We start from the raw sequence: 18,876 nt of genomic DNA, 5'->3' as shown, positions 1-18,876 counted from the left end.
TTCTCCTGATTTTCCCTTGCTACCTGCTTCTGTGGTTCCAGCAGTCAATCCTGAAGAAACGTCTTTCAGGATGTGGCTTCATGGACATATTTCTCTGATGCAAAGCTGGCTTGCAAAGTTCCCACTTCCCTGTCTGCGCACTTGCTCCCATTCCCTCAGTCCTGCCTTATATTTGTTTCTGCAGCTGCAGGATGAACTGATCAAGGTTAAAACAAAGGCTGAGGAACCAATCAAGGTTAAAACTTCCAGTTTTCTCACAGGGATCAACCATTTCCTCAAAACTCACAAAGGACAACAGAAGGATGGAACAAGCAGTACAAGAACAGGACAAGTAGTAGTCACGCTTCCCTTGAATATTGTCCTAGCTTCCAGCACTTTCTGGCTCAGGGATCTCCTGAGCCAGAGGAGGTGTCTGCAGTGTTTACCTTCAGGTCAGTTCCAAATTCTACTGAACTGGTCTTTCATGGAGAACAAAACCAGAAAAGCGTAAGAGTAACACAGCGTTGTCACCGGGAAGGAATTATAGCTACAAGAGAGAAGTAAGAGCATTGGGAAAAGAAGCAGGCTACAATTCAATGAAAGTGGACCTCAGATGCTTCTTAGTATTTCAGTTAATGGGTAATAGGAGGAAGTGAAGACAAACGATGGAAGGGCAGAAGAACTGAATAAAGGAGAAAACTTGTGGGTAAAAAGGAGCTGATCAAGAGGAAAAAGAAAGTGATAATGAGAGGCAAAAAGAGAGAAACCATGCAAGAAAAGGCAGTTAGCCCGGAGAAACGTGGTGGCAGGGATGAATAAATTACATGAAAGAGGAAAATGAACTTTCTATAAGTTTTGTCTCATTTATGATTCTTTCTTCTCTGTCATTGACCCCAAAAGCTCTATAGTATCCCATGGCATATTGTATGTTTACAAATCACTTACTTTTGTGAGCTCAACAAAACCTGTAAATCAGTACCTGAGTGTGGTATATACTGTGATATGCACCAAGGGACCAATTCGCTCACTTAAGCATTCTCAGTATGAGACATTGGGAGAATCTGCTCATTCAAAAACTGTTGTTCAAGTGACAGTGTTACTACCTACAGACAAAAATGATGACCCGTGCCAAACTACACAGAGGTCTTAAAAATCAATTTGGTAGTTTAGTTTAAAGAAACAATTTATCTCGGAATTAAGTGGGTTATCAGCTACATGATTCTTAGGCTTTTCTTTCAATAGAGAAAGGTTGAAGTACTTTGATCTGAATTGCTTTTCCTGTAACTTGAAGTGGCAACTTTTTGTGACTCAGTTTGCCATAGAAGATAAAAGAAAGGCATATTGGATCCTCTTCATTGCTCAAGTCAGACCCAGTGATGTCTATTATCCAGAGACCTGATGACTTCATGATGATTTCAGGCAGCTTAGGACTAGAAATCAATCTTCTGCCTTTAAAAATGATCAAAGAGAAAGAGGAAAGATGACAGCATGAGAGAATGGCATAATATAACAGGATCGTAGCCTTTACAGTACACAGAGCTCTATTTGCAGGTTATGTTGTATCTATAGCAACAGTTCACTAAGAATAACACATCAATACCTTTATTGTATTTTTTTGCCAAGAATTTAACAGCTTAATGTTCTTTCTGTGTTTAAAATTTCATTTCAGAGGTATTTTCTTGATGCTAAGGTATTTTCCTTGTCATGTTTAGAAGTAATTACTAAGAGAACGTTCAGTCACCTTTTAGAGGTCTAATTAATTGTTCTTTAAAAAGCGATCAATGTTACTAAAACCGTTTTATCATTTAGAAGCACCAGCCATCTGTAGCAAGTAGGCACCTAATGCAAAATGAATAATACTAATGAACTCTACTTGTAACTAGATCTTACCTAGCAGTATAACATGTGCTGTAATAGAGACTTACAGGTAAACCTATAATAAACACACAAAAATATTTGCCAGATCCTCAGAAGATCAATATTACTATCTCCCTCTCTTTTTCTTCACTAATTCCTGTTATCCTTCATTTTCATTCTATTTTAACCATTCTATAGGAAATGAAAATAAATTAATGGAAAGGAACAGCTCAGTAAAATGTACTTTCTACAACTCGGAAAAACCATGCAACTGAATACGTGTATATCTATCGTGGGCAGCTTATGTTTTTAAGCTGTCTTACTCCCTCTGGGCAAACTTTTGTAGCTCATTTACTTTACATGGAATTGTTTTCACAGGACTGAAGGAAGGAATCTTTTCTACTACTTCTAAATGACGAAAGGTCCTGCTGTAAGTGTTCTTTTGCCAAATACATCCAGGTTTAGATTTGCACAACTTGTGGCATAGTAGGCTTGAAATGAGCAGAAACTGAGCATACCACAACTGTTGCTTTGTGCTGTGGAATAATACCACACGTAAAGACTAGGCTCATTTCACTAAAGTAACTTTTCTCTGGATTTCAAATGAGATCCTAAGCTACCTGAAAGTAGTGCATAAAACTTAAGCTATTTATCCCGTGAGGCATACATCCCAAACTGCTTTAATTCTTTCATTGCAATGTGCTAAATTTAATTTGGAAGGTGAGTGTTCCATACACAATGACAGGATGATGGAATTTTATTAACTTCGACCTTACCAGATGTGGTTTTGCTATAATACTAAGATCAAACTGAAAATTCACATTTTCAATAAAAAGAAAGATACTATGGCGATCTGAAAGAGCTGTAGCCAAATTTAAAATATATATATATATATATATATAAACAGGCAGGTCAGTTTTGCAGAAGAGCTTACCAACTGTCACAATCTCACAAACAGTCTCACATAACCCCAGGTGAGTATCAAGCCAGTTCCAGCATGGGAAGACCCATTCTTTGTCTGAGTCTCGTGATTCCTTGACTGTTACCATCTTGAGGTACATCCCAGCCCCGTAGCCTTCTCCATCATGTCCTATGACCACTTTTTGCAAATGACTCAGAGAAACAGCTTCCACCAAAAATGAATCCACCTGCAAAAAAGGGAAATACTTAATAAAACAGAGTTTGGAACTGAATATGTTTGAACTTCAGGGAAAAAGTAGTCCTAGATTGAGCTGAGGATTTAAAATTTGTGTCTGTTTTTTTATAATATTTAACATGACATCTCCCCTCTGAATCTAAGAAAGCACACACTGATTATACCTAACATTGAATCCCACATTCATCATTAACAATGCATTGTAACTTCATTTGATCTTTGGACAATGTACATTATTTCATAGTACAATAAAATGCATATACCTCAACCTTCTGACAGTCAGTTAGGACAAGATTTTGGTTCTAATCAAATTTCAGGGTACTTCCAGTTTCTAAAATTTATCATACAAACCTAGATATATACTAATAGTCCTAAAGAAAAGTTAGAAATCTAAAAAGAGTGTGTTCACTCCAAGATAGCTTCTGAATTCTGCTCCAATAGTCAGAAAAGGCTGTCTTTTTGGTTTTCTTACAAAATGAAAATAATTGTGGACACAGCAAATGGAGAAAAGAGTAAGCAATAGAAGGGAGGAAGTTAAGATGAAGGTGGAGAACAATTTGAGCAAAAGACAAGAGATGGGAAGGGAAGCAGAATGGAGAAGGCAGAGTAAGAAAAAAAGAGAAGTAAACACAGGCATCCGTGGATGAGAATAGGAACAACAAAACCAATGAGATAAGGAAAAATGTGAAATGCAAAGAAAGAAATTATATGCCCCACTAAATTCTTGCTTGTTTTGTTAAGGAAGCCAGGTGTTCTGTATATGGACCAGCCTAGGGCCAGATGGACCTGATGGTAGCTTATAAAGATTAACAAGGTTATGAACAACTGGAGTTTAAACAGCAATGTCTAGGATTATAATTAACACCATCATCTCAATAAAACATTAATTCAATAGTAGGAACTTACTTAACCAGATGTCAGGCCAATTAAAAAAGAAAATATTAGCAAACTGATCTCTAAAAAATGCAGTATTTGCCAAAGTCCTATGTGTTGTCCCTGCTACTTTTTAAATAAAAATATTGGACAAGTAGATTTTCAGCTACTAATATTAAAAGTACTTTCATATGACAAAAATATTGATTTTTTTTTCCCTAACAATAGTCAGGACCCAAAAGCCAGATTGTAAGCAGAAATCATTAACTTTTTAAATTAAGACATTTTAGGAAATAAATCTGTGCATGAAGGTAAATTAAAATAATGATTGTAGAGTGCTGTCTTCTGTATATAGGCATAGCCCTGAGATATACGCAGAAATGAGATTTAGAAATTCTCTCAGTTTGTTACTGGTTCCACTTTTACCCTACCAAGTGCTGTGGTAATTGTCTAGTGAAATAATTTCACAGAAATCTAAGACTCTCCTTGACAATGTACATCTTGGTAGTGAGCTTTTTCAAACTTCAGTGTTCAGTGAGTGAACCTCTCATAGGAAAGCCTAATACACGAGAAGAATTTTATTATTATTAGTCATCTAGAAACACTGCTATTGTGTGCATTCTCTTCTCTAAGTGGTATTCTTGTCTCTCGTCTAAACTTACTGACTAGACATCAAATTAGTGTTTCATGTGGGATTGTGGTTACAGAAACATCATTGATTGCAAAAGTCTCACAGCAATTTCTGTAACTTATTTTGAATCACTAATTTTTAATTCTTTGCTACCTGTGCTGTCCTATATTTGGAACAGAAGAAGTAAGAAGCATGATCACAGAGGTTCTCCCTAGTAATCTGCTTTCTATGTGCTCATGTCGAGACTTTATTATCATGTGGGGATGTTCTTGTGCAGGAAGCAGATAACACTGGCATTAGTCTACTGTGAATATCTGGAAGATAAATTCTGTTTCCAAATTCTTGCCCATCTGTAGCAAGATGTATTCTGAGCAGGCACTAAGTGACACTTAATGCAGCACTAAACCCTGCACATGTAAGACAGCATTTTTTGTGCCATTACCTTATTCCTTTGAAATTTTCTTCCTTTTGCTAAAGATGTATGAAGTTTCCTCACACCTGTGTCCCCTCTTTTGCCATAGAGAGTGATATAAACATTTGCAAAAGTTTCTGCTCCCCAGCGGTCGCCAATATGTACAGAGACAACATACTTATAGACTGTACAAAAAGAAAAAAAAGTTTAAATGAACCTGACTGAGTACCAGGTGTACCTAAAAGAAAAGAGCAACAGAGAGTATTTAGTAAGACTACTGCTTGGTTTTATTTCTGCAGCTACCAAAAAATCTGCTACACAGTGATTGAAATAGTCAGGTTACTCTTTATGAATCTGACCTCTTCACACTAAGCTCAATGAAGACTTTCCATTAGTCTCCTTAGAAATTCAAAGGAAATTGGACTTGGACAATTAAGACTTATGCAGCTTAGAGCTACTAATATCTAGACAAATTCTGCCCAATTCTATTTTATTGTGCAAGATCTGGAAAATAAGAACTCATCTGAGTTTGTTCAGGGACTGTTAGAAACTGAATTATCTTTGCAGTAGATAATAACTATCACAGGTCAAAGAATAAGACACTATGTAAAGTTTATGCAAATTAGAATAGCAGAACATGTAGCATAGCATCTGGATGCATAACATGACATATAAGAATTTACAAAATGCACTTATTAATTTAAGGTGCATGACAGGAACTATAAACTTTTTGCCTCTATAGTGCTCCTGTATAAATGCAGTTCTACACAGTGAGATTGGATTTTCTTCTGAGAAAGATCATTATACTGCATATGTATTCATACTCATACAAAAAGAATAATCAAAATTTTTCAAATGTCATTTTTAGTGTACAGTCCTGCTGAGTTAACATTTAACTAACATAATGCTATAGTTTCTTTTAAGGTCGTGAATAGGTTTGAGGTATTCAGGGACCAGAACTTCTGGAACTTTAGTTTAGAAAAGCAGTCATGTCTCTAATTACTTTTATCTCATGTGTAATTGCCAACTTTTCTGAACAAATGTGGTACTTCTATAGGTCTTGACATTCCAAATGCATCTCTGAATATACTCTGAAACTCTCAGCATGTCAAAAAATAGTCCTTAGGGAAAAACAAATAAAAAATTTTTTGTACAATGAGGATTACTTCTGATACTTTTGTTAGTAACTAAAGCTATTATAAGCTAAGTAATTAAATAGTAAGCCTGCTACAAATAATTTCCCTGGCTTTGAGCTTCATCGTTAAAAAGTATAATTATATTGTTCAGTTTTGCCCACTTAGAATCATACAGAAGATTTAGCAACTGTGAAACCCAATATGTGACTTAACTGAAAAATTAAAATTTCTTAAGTGGTCAGCATTTTCACAGTGCATGTAGGAAGACAGTTGCAAATAGAGCCACGGAAGATATCAAATTCAGACAAAGTGGTGTATTATACCTGTGGCATTGATTTATTTTCAAGAGGTTAGTTTACATTGTTTATATCTTCTCACTGTTTTTACCTGGTAAAGTTTTCTGGTCTTCATTGACTGCAGGGAATTCTTTCACCAGCTCCTTGTCTTCTCTGTTAAGAGAGAGCCACCACTTACAGTCAAAGTTCAGTTCTTGTTTTGTATGTAGCTCTTCTAGGTGAAAAGACTTCAAATGCCAACCCTCAAAGCCTGGCACATCATCACAGCTGACCCGAATCTTGTAGACATCTCCCAGATCTCCAGTCTCAACCTGCAACAAATATCATGAAGAGCGTACTGTCAGGGCTGGTTCACTTAGAGAGATTTTCCCAAACAGTGTAGAATTCCTAAACTTGACATTAACGAATGGAAATGCTGAATAAGTGTGATGAGGGAATCAATCCTTCTGTTTTTCATGGTATGATCATGGGTGAGATTGTCTCCCTTATTTTCCTCTGTTCCCTTATTAGTATTGTGAGCATGATACTCTACCATTAGTGTAAGGCAAGGTTAAAATGAGAAACATCTGTGCATTTAAGCTCTTTAGACAAGAGGCAACATGTAAAGCTTTGACCCTACTGGATAAGGGGAGCATTAACTTACAATTAAAGCTTCCGATACAAGCAGTCAAGTGAGGTATTAAAATTAATGATAATTACCATGAGCCTAGAAAGTTTTAACTCAATTCTCTTTTGCAAAATGATTGGATTTAGAACATGAAATTACTTTATAACCAATTCTTTGGAAAAGAGAAGGGATATTTCTGCATAAAAGGAAATCATGAATGTTACAGAAATAACTGTAGAACAACACAGCCCTGTTCCCATACTACATATGGGAAATTCAATATCTGGTTGCTGATTGTGGGCTTCTGTGAGATCTGGTTAAACCATCCAACCTAGGGCTGTGGGAACTGGGATGATCAAACCCCATCAAGCGCTAATGATCTGCATGACATTAACCACTGCCTTCTGAACACCAGGAAGTGGAATGCTGCAGCTTTTCACTGGGCAACTGCAAGAAAGACAGGGTGGGAAGTGATTTTCGAGTGAATCAAGACAGAACTATTATTTTAAAAAGATAACAATTATTTCTAAGAAGGACCAAAACAGAAGATGTTGCCAGTGGCCTTGTTCTTCTCTCATATTGCCTTTTTTTTTTTTTCCAGACCAGTCACAACAAAAGCTTTGGTGACTGTTGTCAGGAAATAAATCTTTTGCGCACCTAGTAGCATCACAGTCAGAAACTGAAGTTAGTCTTACACAGTCATGCTCTGGGACCAGCAGGATCACCAGCAGACTGACTCCTAAGACAGAGTACAGAGCTCCTAATAGATTAATTTATTCTGCTTCTCAACAGAGCTCTGCACTTGACAGCCCTTCACTGCTGACCTAGCTTGCTTAAAGCTAGTTCATGTGCCTTTGCACAGTGGACACGTAGATGTAGGGAAGTATCAGCTTCCTTATTCTTATTCTTGATAGGAAGGAACCATATAAAAAGTGTGGGTTTGTCATTTTGGGAGAGAGTTGGCCACCCTCATTGATACCTGTTATGCAGATAAGAAATAGTAAAGTATCCGAGTATGAAGACGAACAGTTAATTGAAAATAAAGCAACCTGCCAAAATCATTTTACAGGAGCTTGAGCTGTTTATGATGTAGAACTTATGAAAAGAGGCCTATGGTAGGAAGGAATTGCACTCAATGACTTAGAAGATCCCTTCCAGTCTGAATTTCTGAACTGTTATAAGTGGTTGCCATGCCACTCCTACAAAATTTCAAGATTCAAGGCATTGTTCTTTAAGGACCAGGGAAGAAATCCTTCCCACCGTCTATATGACAGTCCCGAGGCTGCAAGGAATCTCTCAGCTCCTGAACTGTAACTCCACAGTACCCACAACAGCCACACAACAGTAGCTTTACACTGAAGATGAGGGCACCAGACTTGTCCTCTCTCTAAGCCTAGCCTGCCCTGCCTGTCTGTATGCCGTCGTGCATACAGAACTCAAGGCTGTCCCAGACTATGATGCACATGTGAGGGGGGTTATGCCTCTTGGATCTACCACATCCTCACAGATTCCTGACTTGGTCTCCACTGTTGCGCCATGAAAAGGGAAATACGTGGGCATAATTTCATGTCAAGAGTTTTTCATTCATGCTGTGTATGCTGCAAAGGATATCATTAGCTATGGTGGACTGTGATCTAATTCTCCTAAAATATACATTCATCTCTTATTAAGCTTAACAGGAATTATTTGGGTTCATTAAGAGGAGAACGCACAGGTTCTTCACCCATCTAAACTATGGTTCCTTCACAGGCAACAAAATCATTGCTTCTTCTCTTTCAGAACCAGATTACTGACTTCTAAAATTACTGCCTCCAGGTTTTCTTTCTTGTAGGTGGACCTCATGACTGTATCACACAGCTACTCTAAATGCCGTGCACAACTTAATCCATAAAGCTCTGTGGTTTGGAGTTGCAACATTACAGAACTTGGTTATTTTTATATGACAGGGCAAGTTGTACCTCACATTTTGCTTTGTCTTCTGTTACCCAAATTTGCAATTCTCTGGGCTTCTAAATTGTCATAAAGACATGTGTTACAATCCTTGTAGGAAATGCACAGATGAGATACATAGGAAAATAATTTCAGAATACAGGACAGATTATTTAAAAGCCACTATTTTCCCTTTTGTTTCTTGAATCACAATTTCAATTAATTCCATGACTGCATTTGAACCAGCAAGCACTAGTAATCATACTGTCTATGATCCATGGAATTAAACAACACCAATTATTTTCAACTGAGTGTATTAGATATTTCCCCCCTTTTTATGGGTTTGTTTTTTTCCCCCAAGTTCTGGCCATTATTAGCCTTTCTCTTCAGCTCCATCGTTGTAACGGAGCATTGCCATTACATCATTCTTGTAATCCTTTTCTGAGCAATTTAATATAATCAGTTTCCCTTTGGAATATGATATCGCATCTTTGATCCCATAATTGGTTTTTCCCTCCATCGATGCCTATTAATTGATGTAACATGACCTTCAAAGCAGAGACAGACAAATAATCCATCACGAAGTATATACCCAGTGAATATCCTGGTTTTAAGTTTGCAGAATGTTTGCAAGAGGACACTTTACCTTGTTTTTTATTCATTATTATAATTTCCTAATTAATTTTTCCACATTTATTTCTTCTGAACAGTTTTATGTAATATTCAGTACTTGAAATCTGAGCTGAGTTGGATGTGATCTGTCATGTACTAAACAACACAATATTTTTTCCATTATATGACTGAAGGAGCATAGCTCTTATAATCAAGAGGATGCTCTGGCAAAGCCACTGGGGTTTTGAAGCTCTCAGAGACAAGTAACTGATGAAGATGATTAAAGAATTTCGTAATATTTTAAATCTTTTCCTTTTTGACTCACACAGGGCTTCTCCAAAACCATCATGCCTAACGTAATTAAAGCTTTGTAAAATTTACTGTTTGGGTGCACATTTAAATTAAATTCTTTATCACTTCCCTGTTAAAAAAAAAAAAAAAAGATGCATAAATTATTCTACTTAAAAGGTTGTGGTCAAAGCATCCTAAAATTCAGCTGAACAGCTTTCTGTCAGGAACTCCAGAAATCCTGCTACTTGTTGTTTGGAGCATCATCTCATGCTGTGGAAAACACATGTAGTATTGCATTATGTGATTTAAAATTTTCTGTCACCCTCATAGTCATTACAAATGACTCATAGTCAAATACATTCCGTATTTGTTGTGTATTTATGAACAGTCCTACGTGCAGAGCTGTGTTGCTCATTTCATACTATCTGCGCTACTGCTTTGGAGAGTAATTTTAGGGATCCCAATCCCATGCGCTGTCAGTTGATGTATCTTTGCATTTTATGATTCTCTGGCTAACAGAATGTGCACGATACACTAGGACTCTTCAAAGGCACGCTCTGACAAGCTTACTCTGTAAGTAACCAAGACACACTGACGACTGGGAGAAAGATATATATACTTTACAAATTTACTCATTCCGTGTGAGATCAACGATTGATTCCTATCATCACCGGAATATCAAGGAAAAAAATTCTACTACTGCACTGTCAGTTTACTTTAATTTTCCCAGTTATTTTTCAATGTGTTTGTTCATTGGAGAAGGCATGGTTTCTTGCCATGCTATCTCCAATGCTAGAACTCCCAGCAGATTCAATAACATTGACACATTCACCTATTTCTCAATTTATTTATTAGAACTAAGGTGTTCTAATTAAATTTATTCTTATTTAAGCAGCTCACCCACTGTACTACAGACGCCTGAGACCATTGAAATGCAACAACTGTACCTGATAGCATGCTGATATTTTAACTCTTTTAACAATTTATTCTTTATGCTTGCTACGTGCAATTAAACTACACCTGTTCTTTCACAGGAGTTGGTTAGAAATATTTTGGATCAAATAATCATTCTGATTACGATACACATCTGTGCATATATTCATGTGAGAGCACCTGGAAAATCAGGAATTTACATGCCTTCCTGTCCTCAGTGTGCAATAAATGCATCTCTGAGATCAAAATTAAGCTTACTGTTTCAAAACAATGTGAGCTGCTTATAGCACATAACCTGTTCTTTTTACTGCACTATATTACTAAGGACATTTGTCTAGGACCAGGATCTTGGGGAGGTTTAAAAGTTCATTTACTCCTGCTTGTTGGAAAGCTGAATTCACAGCTTGTCCTCCTTGTGCTATCATGCTCATGCCTCCAGCCTGCTGCTACAGTGGGAGAACATGAGCAAAGCTTCTGCATTCTTCTGAATAGCCTTAGTAAGAACAAAGAAAGGAGAGTAAAAAGAAGCTGGGTTTATTAGCTGAACCACCTAGAGAAGATATGAAGGTATTTATGGAGATGTCTGTGAATCCCCAAATGCTCCTTTATATCAGACCTCTATTCTGATTTCCTTAGAATGCCATGAAAACTGTAAAACATTGTAAGCAATGTGGCAAAGAGACAAAAATTTCATGCACAATAAACAATGCTCAAATATTATTAACTTATTCATATAAAGCAACAAAAACAAGGAACAAGTAGCTAAGGGGAAAATATAGGCACTAACCCAAAGCCGATCCAAAGTATAAACAAGCGTTTAGAAAGCTGTTGGTGTGGAAGCCCAGTACGACGGATATGGTACTATGGTACCTAGGATAGTAGACTATGAGGGACAACCATGACTGACACATAACAATACCAATTTCTCCTAGCATGATACTCAGTCATTCAAATTAGACAATCTTAATAAGGAATACATGCCATTTGGGAAATTACCAATAAGTTGGATGTAGCAGAGGTCTGCTTTATGGAATGACACTTGCTAAAATTCAGCCAGCTGGTGTGGTTGCTCCATACATAGATTCTGTCTCTATTGACCTCTTCAGTTTATGTCAATGGCTTAGGAAGCTCAGTGTGTTTCTTGTCTGTTTTCTGATAAGCAGCTGCTTTCTTGTCTTTAACAAGTGCCATTTATCTTTTCATTTACTCCCCATAAAGTTCCTAAATTGCTTTAGCTTGTTATTTAAATTAAAAATTCAGCCTGGATCATGTCATTACGATGAAGCTTTGACAACATTTTCTAAATGTAGTTTTGCCATTGTTTTCAGAATGTTTATTGCAGCCATTGAAAAGTATTTCTGAGCTTTATAAAACTGCCTTGAACTGCAAGCTATTTCTCCTGTCTCACTGGCTAGAAGCTGCACTTCATGCCAATCAACAGAATTTGCAGTGACTTAGCCTAGAAAGCCAGGACAGAATTTGAACATTAAAAAGATGCCTCAGATGAATGATACTGCACTATATATGTGAATGATCAAAGCAGCAGGATGCGTGTCAGGTGTACAGGTAGTCAGGACTGTGTTAGGGTTGATTTTAATATTGGCCATGTATATGCTGTTGCTTCAGGGTTCATCACTCTTTGATATGCGTGAATGCATTCTCATGCAATTTATGATTATCCAGAAAAATCCTCTGCCTGCTGGCCTGAGAGACAGAACTATTTTGGGGGAGAGTGGAGACTGCTTTACAGAGACTGAAATCAAGGAAAGAAAAGCCCACTTGTGTCCTCTGGGAATACTGTCCAATCCTTCATCTTCTGCATTCTCAAATAACTGTATATTGCCTTTTGTATAAAGTGCAACTCAGGAGTCTTTAGAGAATTAGAAAAAATGCAAGACGAGCTGATGAATGCAATAAATTACACAAAAGGGACCATTTTTCTCCATGATACGTACACTTGAAGGCACTGAAAAGTCAAAGAGAACACTGTAGGAGGCTGTAGTAGAACAGGACTACCAGCAGAAGGTGACCCAAGACCTAAAGTTGTATCATGCCATCTTTGTAAATAAATACATCATTTGTACCAGCCAAACTAACTTTCCAGATATATATATATATCCATCTTTTGGCTAGAGAGGAATGTCAGGATAAGCTCTGTGTAGTACTGTATATTTGTGACTTACAATGAATTCATCTGTTGCGCTGGGTAGAAAGCACACATATCCTGGGGTTTGTGGAGAAAGCAGAAGCTCATCGCTTTTGCCCTTTGAGCCATAAATCACAAGGGTCCTTTTACACTCTTGTGGCTCTGGGGAATCTCCATCTGTTTTAACCTGCACTCTCCACTGTTGTGCTAAATAAAATAAAAACGTCACATTTTTAGTATCAATGACAGAGAGTAATGGATGTTTTTGTTACATCCATGTTTTGTTACATGTTAAATTCTTACAACAAAGAATTTAAAGATTACTATGAACTTATATCACATTTTATAAAAATAGACATTCCTTCTCTTGAAGATAATTATAATTTCAGTAAGACTTGATAAACATAAGACAACGGTTGAAGTGGGTATGCAAGCAGAAATTAACACCAAGAAAGCAGGAAAAGGAATATTTGGCTAGGTTTTTGCATTCCTTATAACAAAATAGTTGATTTAATTGCAGTAATTAATTTATTAAATTTCTGTTCTTAAAGTGTTCATATGTAACATGAAAAAGAAAACTAACATTTTGAAAGACTTATATGTGATCCATTTGTAAGAACTGCTGGCTACTACACAACTAGTTAAACAATGAAAAAACCCTATTTTCTCAGATTTTTCTAACCTAATTTGTCATGTTCAGTCTACTCCTTTGTCAGATCAGATCATTCATTAGGGTTGAATCCAAAATTTAGGGAATTCCAAAGAGGTGTTTGCACTGACCTCAGTTCATGGCTTGGGCCCTTCAGAGATTCTTTTTGGTAGATGACCTGTACTCATAACAACATTTGAAGTCTAGAATGCAACCAAGAAGCTACAGAAAACCATTCCAGGTGTGGAAAAAATACTGTGGCTTAGATGGACAGTATCAATTAGAAAGTTACTTAACTGCTTGAATGTGAATCTTCCCCTGAATTCAAATGAATTATTTGTAGAAAAGACACTTGATCCTGCATGGCAAAGGGAATTTAACAGCGGAAGGAAATCAAAAGCCTATATTTAAACTGTGACCAGTACTGTGATAATATGATCATTTTCTAATGGGATTAATATAAAGGAGAACTATTTCGTGATTGTGTGTAAGCCTACAATGCAATGTGCTGACAAAATAAATTTTAGAATAGTTTAATTCAGAAATAAATTGGATGTGATTCTTTTTCTTACAGTACTGTGTACTTTTTCATACCTTTTCTTTTCCTCCACCTGCTTGGAGATGGAGATTGGGTGAAAACCTGATCTGGTTTTCTTGATTTATGATTTTTCCCCTGTTTTTCACATTGTTTTCTTTAGCTAATTCTGGTTTCTCCCTTGTTATAGAAGCTTTTTCTACATTACATCTGACTGTTCCCTGACTCTTCTGGGCTCAGCTACAAAACAGCAGGCAAATACACATCTCACAGTCAGTCTGCTGAGTAACACACTAGCTGAAAGGATCCTTCCATCTGAACTCTTTTTTGAGGTCATTTCCAGGAATGAGTCAGATGTAGTATGTGGAAGATCCACACTTTGCCTAATGAGGAACTTTTTGTTGTTTGATATATGTGCCAGCCTTGAATTTTATCTCCTTGTGCCAGGTTAGCATGTGGTACCCTTCAGGGTGTCACACTTGGTGAAGTCAAGCATCGTTTGAGCTTCTGCTGTTCCTGAGCATTCCGAGGGTTTATGAGCAGATTCAAATTTTTACAAAGACTCCCAACATAGCCCTGAACCTCTTATCCTCTCCAGCCATGCCCCATTTTGCAGGCTGTCCCAGGAACACAGCAGAGGGAAAATTAAGATAATTTTGCATTACTGTGTTTCCCAGGTAAGCTTTTTTTTCTCTCTGCAGTATCCCTCTGCTTCAGGAGAGAGCAAGCCCTAAGTTAAGAGAAAGCATGGATGCATAACTGCCTGTTCCTTGCTAAAGGAGGCAGCATGTTTAGAGAAGGTATTTCAGGCAAAGTGATTTATTTTAATTAATATCCGTGATTGTATTTTTAATGATTATTTCAGAAGAAAGGCTAAGACACCGGTTGGGAGTTTTCCAGGAAATAAATCAGTGGTTAACAGATTTAAGGCCTCTTAGCATCTGTGACTGTTTGTTCTCCTACATTTACTTTTAATGCTTCTACAATTTGGTAACTGAGCTAACCCAGACTGACTGCATTTTCTGTCAGTTCAGCAAATTCTTTTAATCTGCTCACGCCAGAATAAGAAAAAAAATGTTTTGTCTAATATTATATTCACTTAGACAGCTACTTGGTAAGGATGGCTGCACCAGACAGGAGACCGATGCCAAACCTGTTGTGTTCAGTGATTTCTATATCTCTTTTCAAGATATTCTGATGTCCTCAGTAAATTCTGAAAATCAGATAGCTGAGCTTGAGTAGGTCATCTTCTGGGTTTCATATGTGTGGCCACATTAAAAAAGAGACTTTTCCCCTGGTACTACTGAACGGCATTAGCTTCCTTTCAGAGTGACTAGTGTGTTAGTGTATTACTGTACTTTTAGCTTATGCATAAAGCTATAGCCATTTTCTTTGAGACATCAGTATGACAACTGCTAAAATAAATGGTGGGGGGAAAACCGACTTCTGTGAAAAAAACCTCAGAATTCTTTATTTTCTAAAATAATATAACCAAGGATCTGATTTCACATTACAGGGATGTATCCAGAGATATGTTAGGAGCAGGGGCCCTTTTCCTTCCAGAAAGTCTTTTAACCACTAGTTTGGAACTTGAAAGATGCTTGCAGCAAAACTGCAAAAATCAAACCTGCAATGACTTTTGCACATAGCAAACTGGGTAAGGTAAAACATAAAGTCGATATTTTGTAACATAATTCAGAAAACTGAAAAAGGAAGGCTTTTTTCTGGTTTTAGAATATGAAAAATTTATATGTTTTTAGAGGATTGCCACCATTGTTTTTACAATACATTATTCCAGGTGTTTTACTCTGGTAGTTTTTGGTCTTAAGACCTAGAATGGCATTCACACTTTGCTAGATGTAGGAGCAGATTGCTTACTTCTCAGAGATCGTAGAAATTTGTGCTGCCTTGAGGCAGAGCAGTCAGTCAGCTTATTTTATTTTCGTAGGAAATTCAGCCTCCACCTGGCAATATATACTGTCGTTGCTTTTTAGAAGCAGGACCAATCCATTTACAATTTGGGAATTCTGTGATTATTTTTACCCCATTAGCAAAGACTGGCGAGGTAGGGAATAATTTAAAAAAAAGGAAGTCATGGGAGAATTTACTGCATATTTTCTCTTTTCTTATGAATTTTCTATATGCCTTAATACCAACAACTTTGCACAACACAAGAAGAGCCAACCTAGAAATATCTGTTAACTGAACTTAACAACGTTGAACCGTATTTTATGCACCGCCCACAAAAGCCCACAACACCACAGAGCATCCTACAGGAACCACATTACAGGAACGCAGCTCCTTTTAACTGACTGCAGTGTGGACAATATTGGAATATACTATGTCTTATCTTCTTGCTTTGAGAGAAAATCTTTTACTATGCGCTATTACGATATGCCACCTATTTTGAGGCAGAAAAGGAAAAGACGAAATGGAAGGTGGAAGTAGTAAAATTTCCCCTCAATGTAGGAAACATTTGGAGAGCAATGTAAAGTCCCATTCTCCCTCAAAACAACTTCATCATTTGAGAGGCGAGAGCAGCTATCCACCTTCCCTACCAAGGCAATTGCCTTTGTCTTTTTCTCTTGCATCAAACGTACAAGGTGGAATCAAGAGAATACAAATAAATCCATTCCTATGCTTGATGCGCCAGAGCCTCTCCATAATCTACAGAGGTACAAAGGTTACTGCGAAAACTTGATATGGGCATAGTGCATTTTGGCAGAATCCATAGCCAGCGGCAGTGTTCACAGGGATCTGGGATTTATGCTTCATTAAAGCTGGCATAATGCCAGCCCGGCTGAAGAAGGACTGAGAACCCTCAAGTAACCTGCTTAGCAGTGATGACTTTCAAACTCTCTTCTTTGGCTAGGTGGTTGAACATCTTACTAGCTTTATCCAAAGAGATCAAGATTTCTGAGCTTTGGAGTGATTTACTATTTTGTTTTGTAACCTTTGTTACAGACCTTACCTAAGCACATTGATCTTGTTCTGAAAATCACCAAACACCACTGAATTATGCCAATCAACTTTTTATGACTTTCCCTGAAGCCCACTTGCAGAGTGCAGCTCATATAGAATATGACCACATGAATGCATGAAACATTGGCTCCCTAACATCTATGCTGCTGCTTGCCTCTTATTCAGTATAGGTATATTATATGGAAAGTTTTCGCTTCCACTGTGAGTGGGACTGCTTATCACTACTATTTGCTCTATCATGTGAAATCTTCACTGCTACAGCTTCTAGGAGAATTTAAGGCAATTACTTTTTCTTCCAAGACTCTGCATCTCTGGAATTTTATCTTATCAGCTCTAACCCTGGTACTATGTCATGATGGATTGACACAGAACTGAATACAAGACACCTTTCCAAACCTCTTGTGATTGTTACCCTCCTGTAAAGCTCAATCTTCTCACATGCAAAGTCAATGAGATATCCAGTATAACAACACAAATTAAACTGTGAACAATCCTGAGATCAGTCCTGCTCATCATCTTTTTTACATAAGGCATAAAAGCACAACTCTCACCTATCTCAGTTCCTCACTGGAATGAGCCCCTGGGTAAAGAAAAGATGGCTAAAGAGCAATCCAAGCTAAGCTGATGCATAGCTAATTGGCAGAATAGTTCCTAAAAATGTTCTTCTCCTTTGTATCTTCATTATTCAGAATGTCTGATCTCAACCTAAGAAATCAACACACACTCTTTGGGTCCTCCTGGACATCTTGACAGTGTGACGTTTCACAAACTGATTAAGAATAAGCCACTCCTTTCTCCTCATAATCAATATATGATGCCTAACTGCTCTTGACATGCACAGGCTCTCAGCAGTCTGTGTATCTGTGCCTGCTTATTATAGCACAATAAAGAATGAAGCTGCACTGGAAAAAAACTTAGATTAGTAGTAAAATATAGTCTATTTTCTGAACATAAGGTGAAACAGATATTATGGCTGCATCTCTGAACTGTGCACTTAGCAGAATGCAGGATCCAATCCCAAGTCACTCTTGTGAAAATCAAATTTCTCTGTGGGAAAGCCTTTACTTACCTGAATTAATCAGTCTCCTTTTGTCAAAGTTATGTTGCCATGGAACAATAAAGGTGTTAGCTAAACTGTTTGACTGAATGCAAATGATTTAATTTTCACTGAAACTGGAATCAGATCAAGAGATCAGGAATCATCCTACAGACGGTAAGTCACTGTTTCCAGAGCCACATTTAATTATTACTTTTTTTACTTTAGTTTCTCCCATATAGTTCCCAGAAACAGTTACACAGAATATGCATTTACAGTTAAATGTTCATAAAGATACTTTTGTCAGTTTGTTTCTCTTTTCTGGTTAGGGAGAAACACAGAGGTGGTATCTCAAATTTTAAACACTTGGGAGATACTAGTGTATTACAGGGATGGGGCTGTCTTTGTAGCTATAAAAATAGACAACTGGGTGCATAGTTTTTAATTAAAATCTTTTTACTAATTCAAGCAGATTTAGTCAACTGAATGCATAGACTACATTTAGCTGCACTAACGGATTTGGAGTTTAAGCCTGCATTATTTCTGGCTACTTCGGGAATACCCTGGTGGATTTTGACCTGAAAATGCTTCCACTGACACTTCACAACACATTTTTCAACTTGATGATGTTTGCTAGGGGACCTGTTCCCACATATTAAATGACAGTGACATTGGGATAAACAAAACAGCACTTGAATCTCTTCTCAGAGGATTCCTGGCTGATTTTAGGACAGAATGAAGAAAATCAGAAATGGTTTATGAGCAGCATGTTTTTCTCAATTACTTATAAAGGCCTAGTCCTTTCTATAGACCACT

The 18,876-nt window shown here is 37.2% G+C and overlaps 1 protein-coding gene across 1 annotated transcript in view; it reads right to left on the bottom strand.

The window, feature by feature from the left end:
- RP1 (RP1 axonemal microtubule associated) overlaps nt 1-18,876 on the bottom strand; it is a 183,254-nt gene that overhangs the window by 65,335 nt on the left and 99,043 nt on the right. The window contains exons 30-34 of the mRNA XM_075495462.1: nt 12,896-13,065; nt 6,432-6,651; nt 4,939-5,093; nt 2,771-2,984; nt 1,238-1,428 (exon numbers count right to left, since the gene is read on the bottom strand). Coding sequence (XP_075351577.1) covers nt 1,238-1,428; nt 2,771-2,984; nt 4,939-5,093; nt 6,432-6,651; nt 12,896-13,065 — 950 coding nt within the window. The remainder of the gene's footprint in view (nt 1-1,237; nt 1,429-2,770; nt 2,985-4,938; nt 5,094-6,431; nt 6,652-12,895; nt 13,066-18,876) is intronic.

Source organism: Mycteria americana, chromosome 2 (assembly GCF_035582795.1).
Source record: "Mycteria americana isolate JAX WOST 10 ecotype Jacksonville Zoo and Gardens chromosome 2, USCA_MyAme_1.0, whole genome shotgun sequence".
NCBI lineage: Eukaryota > Metazoa > Chordata > Aves > Ciconiiformes > Ciconiidae > Mycteria > Mycteria americana.
This window is presented reverse-complemented; position numbering and strand designations above follow the sequence as displayed.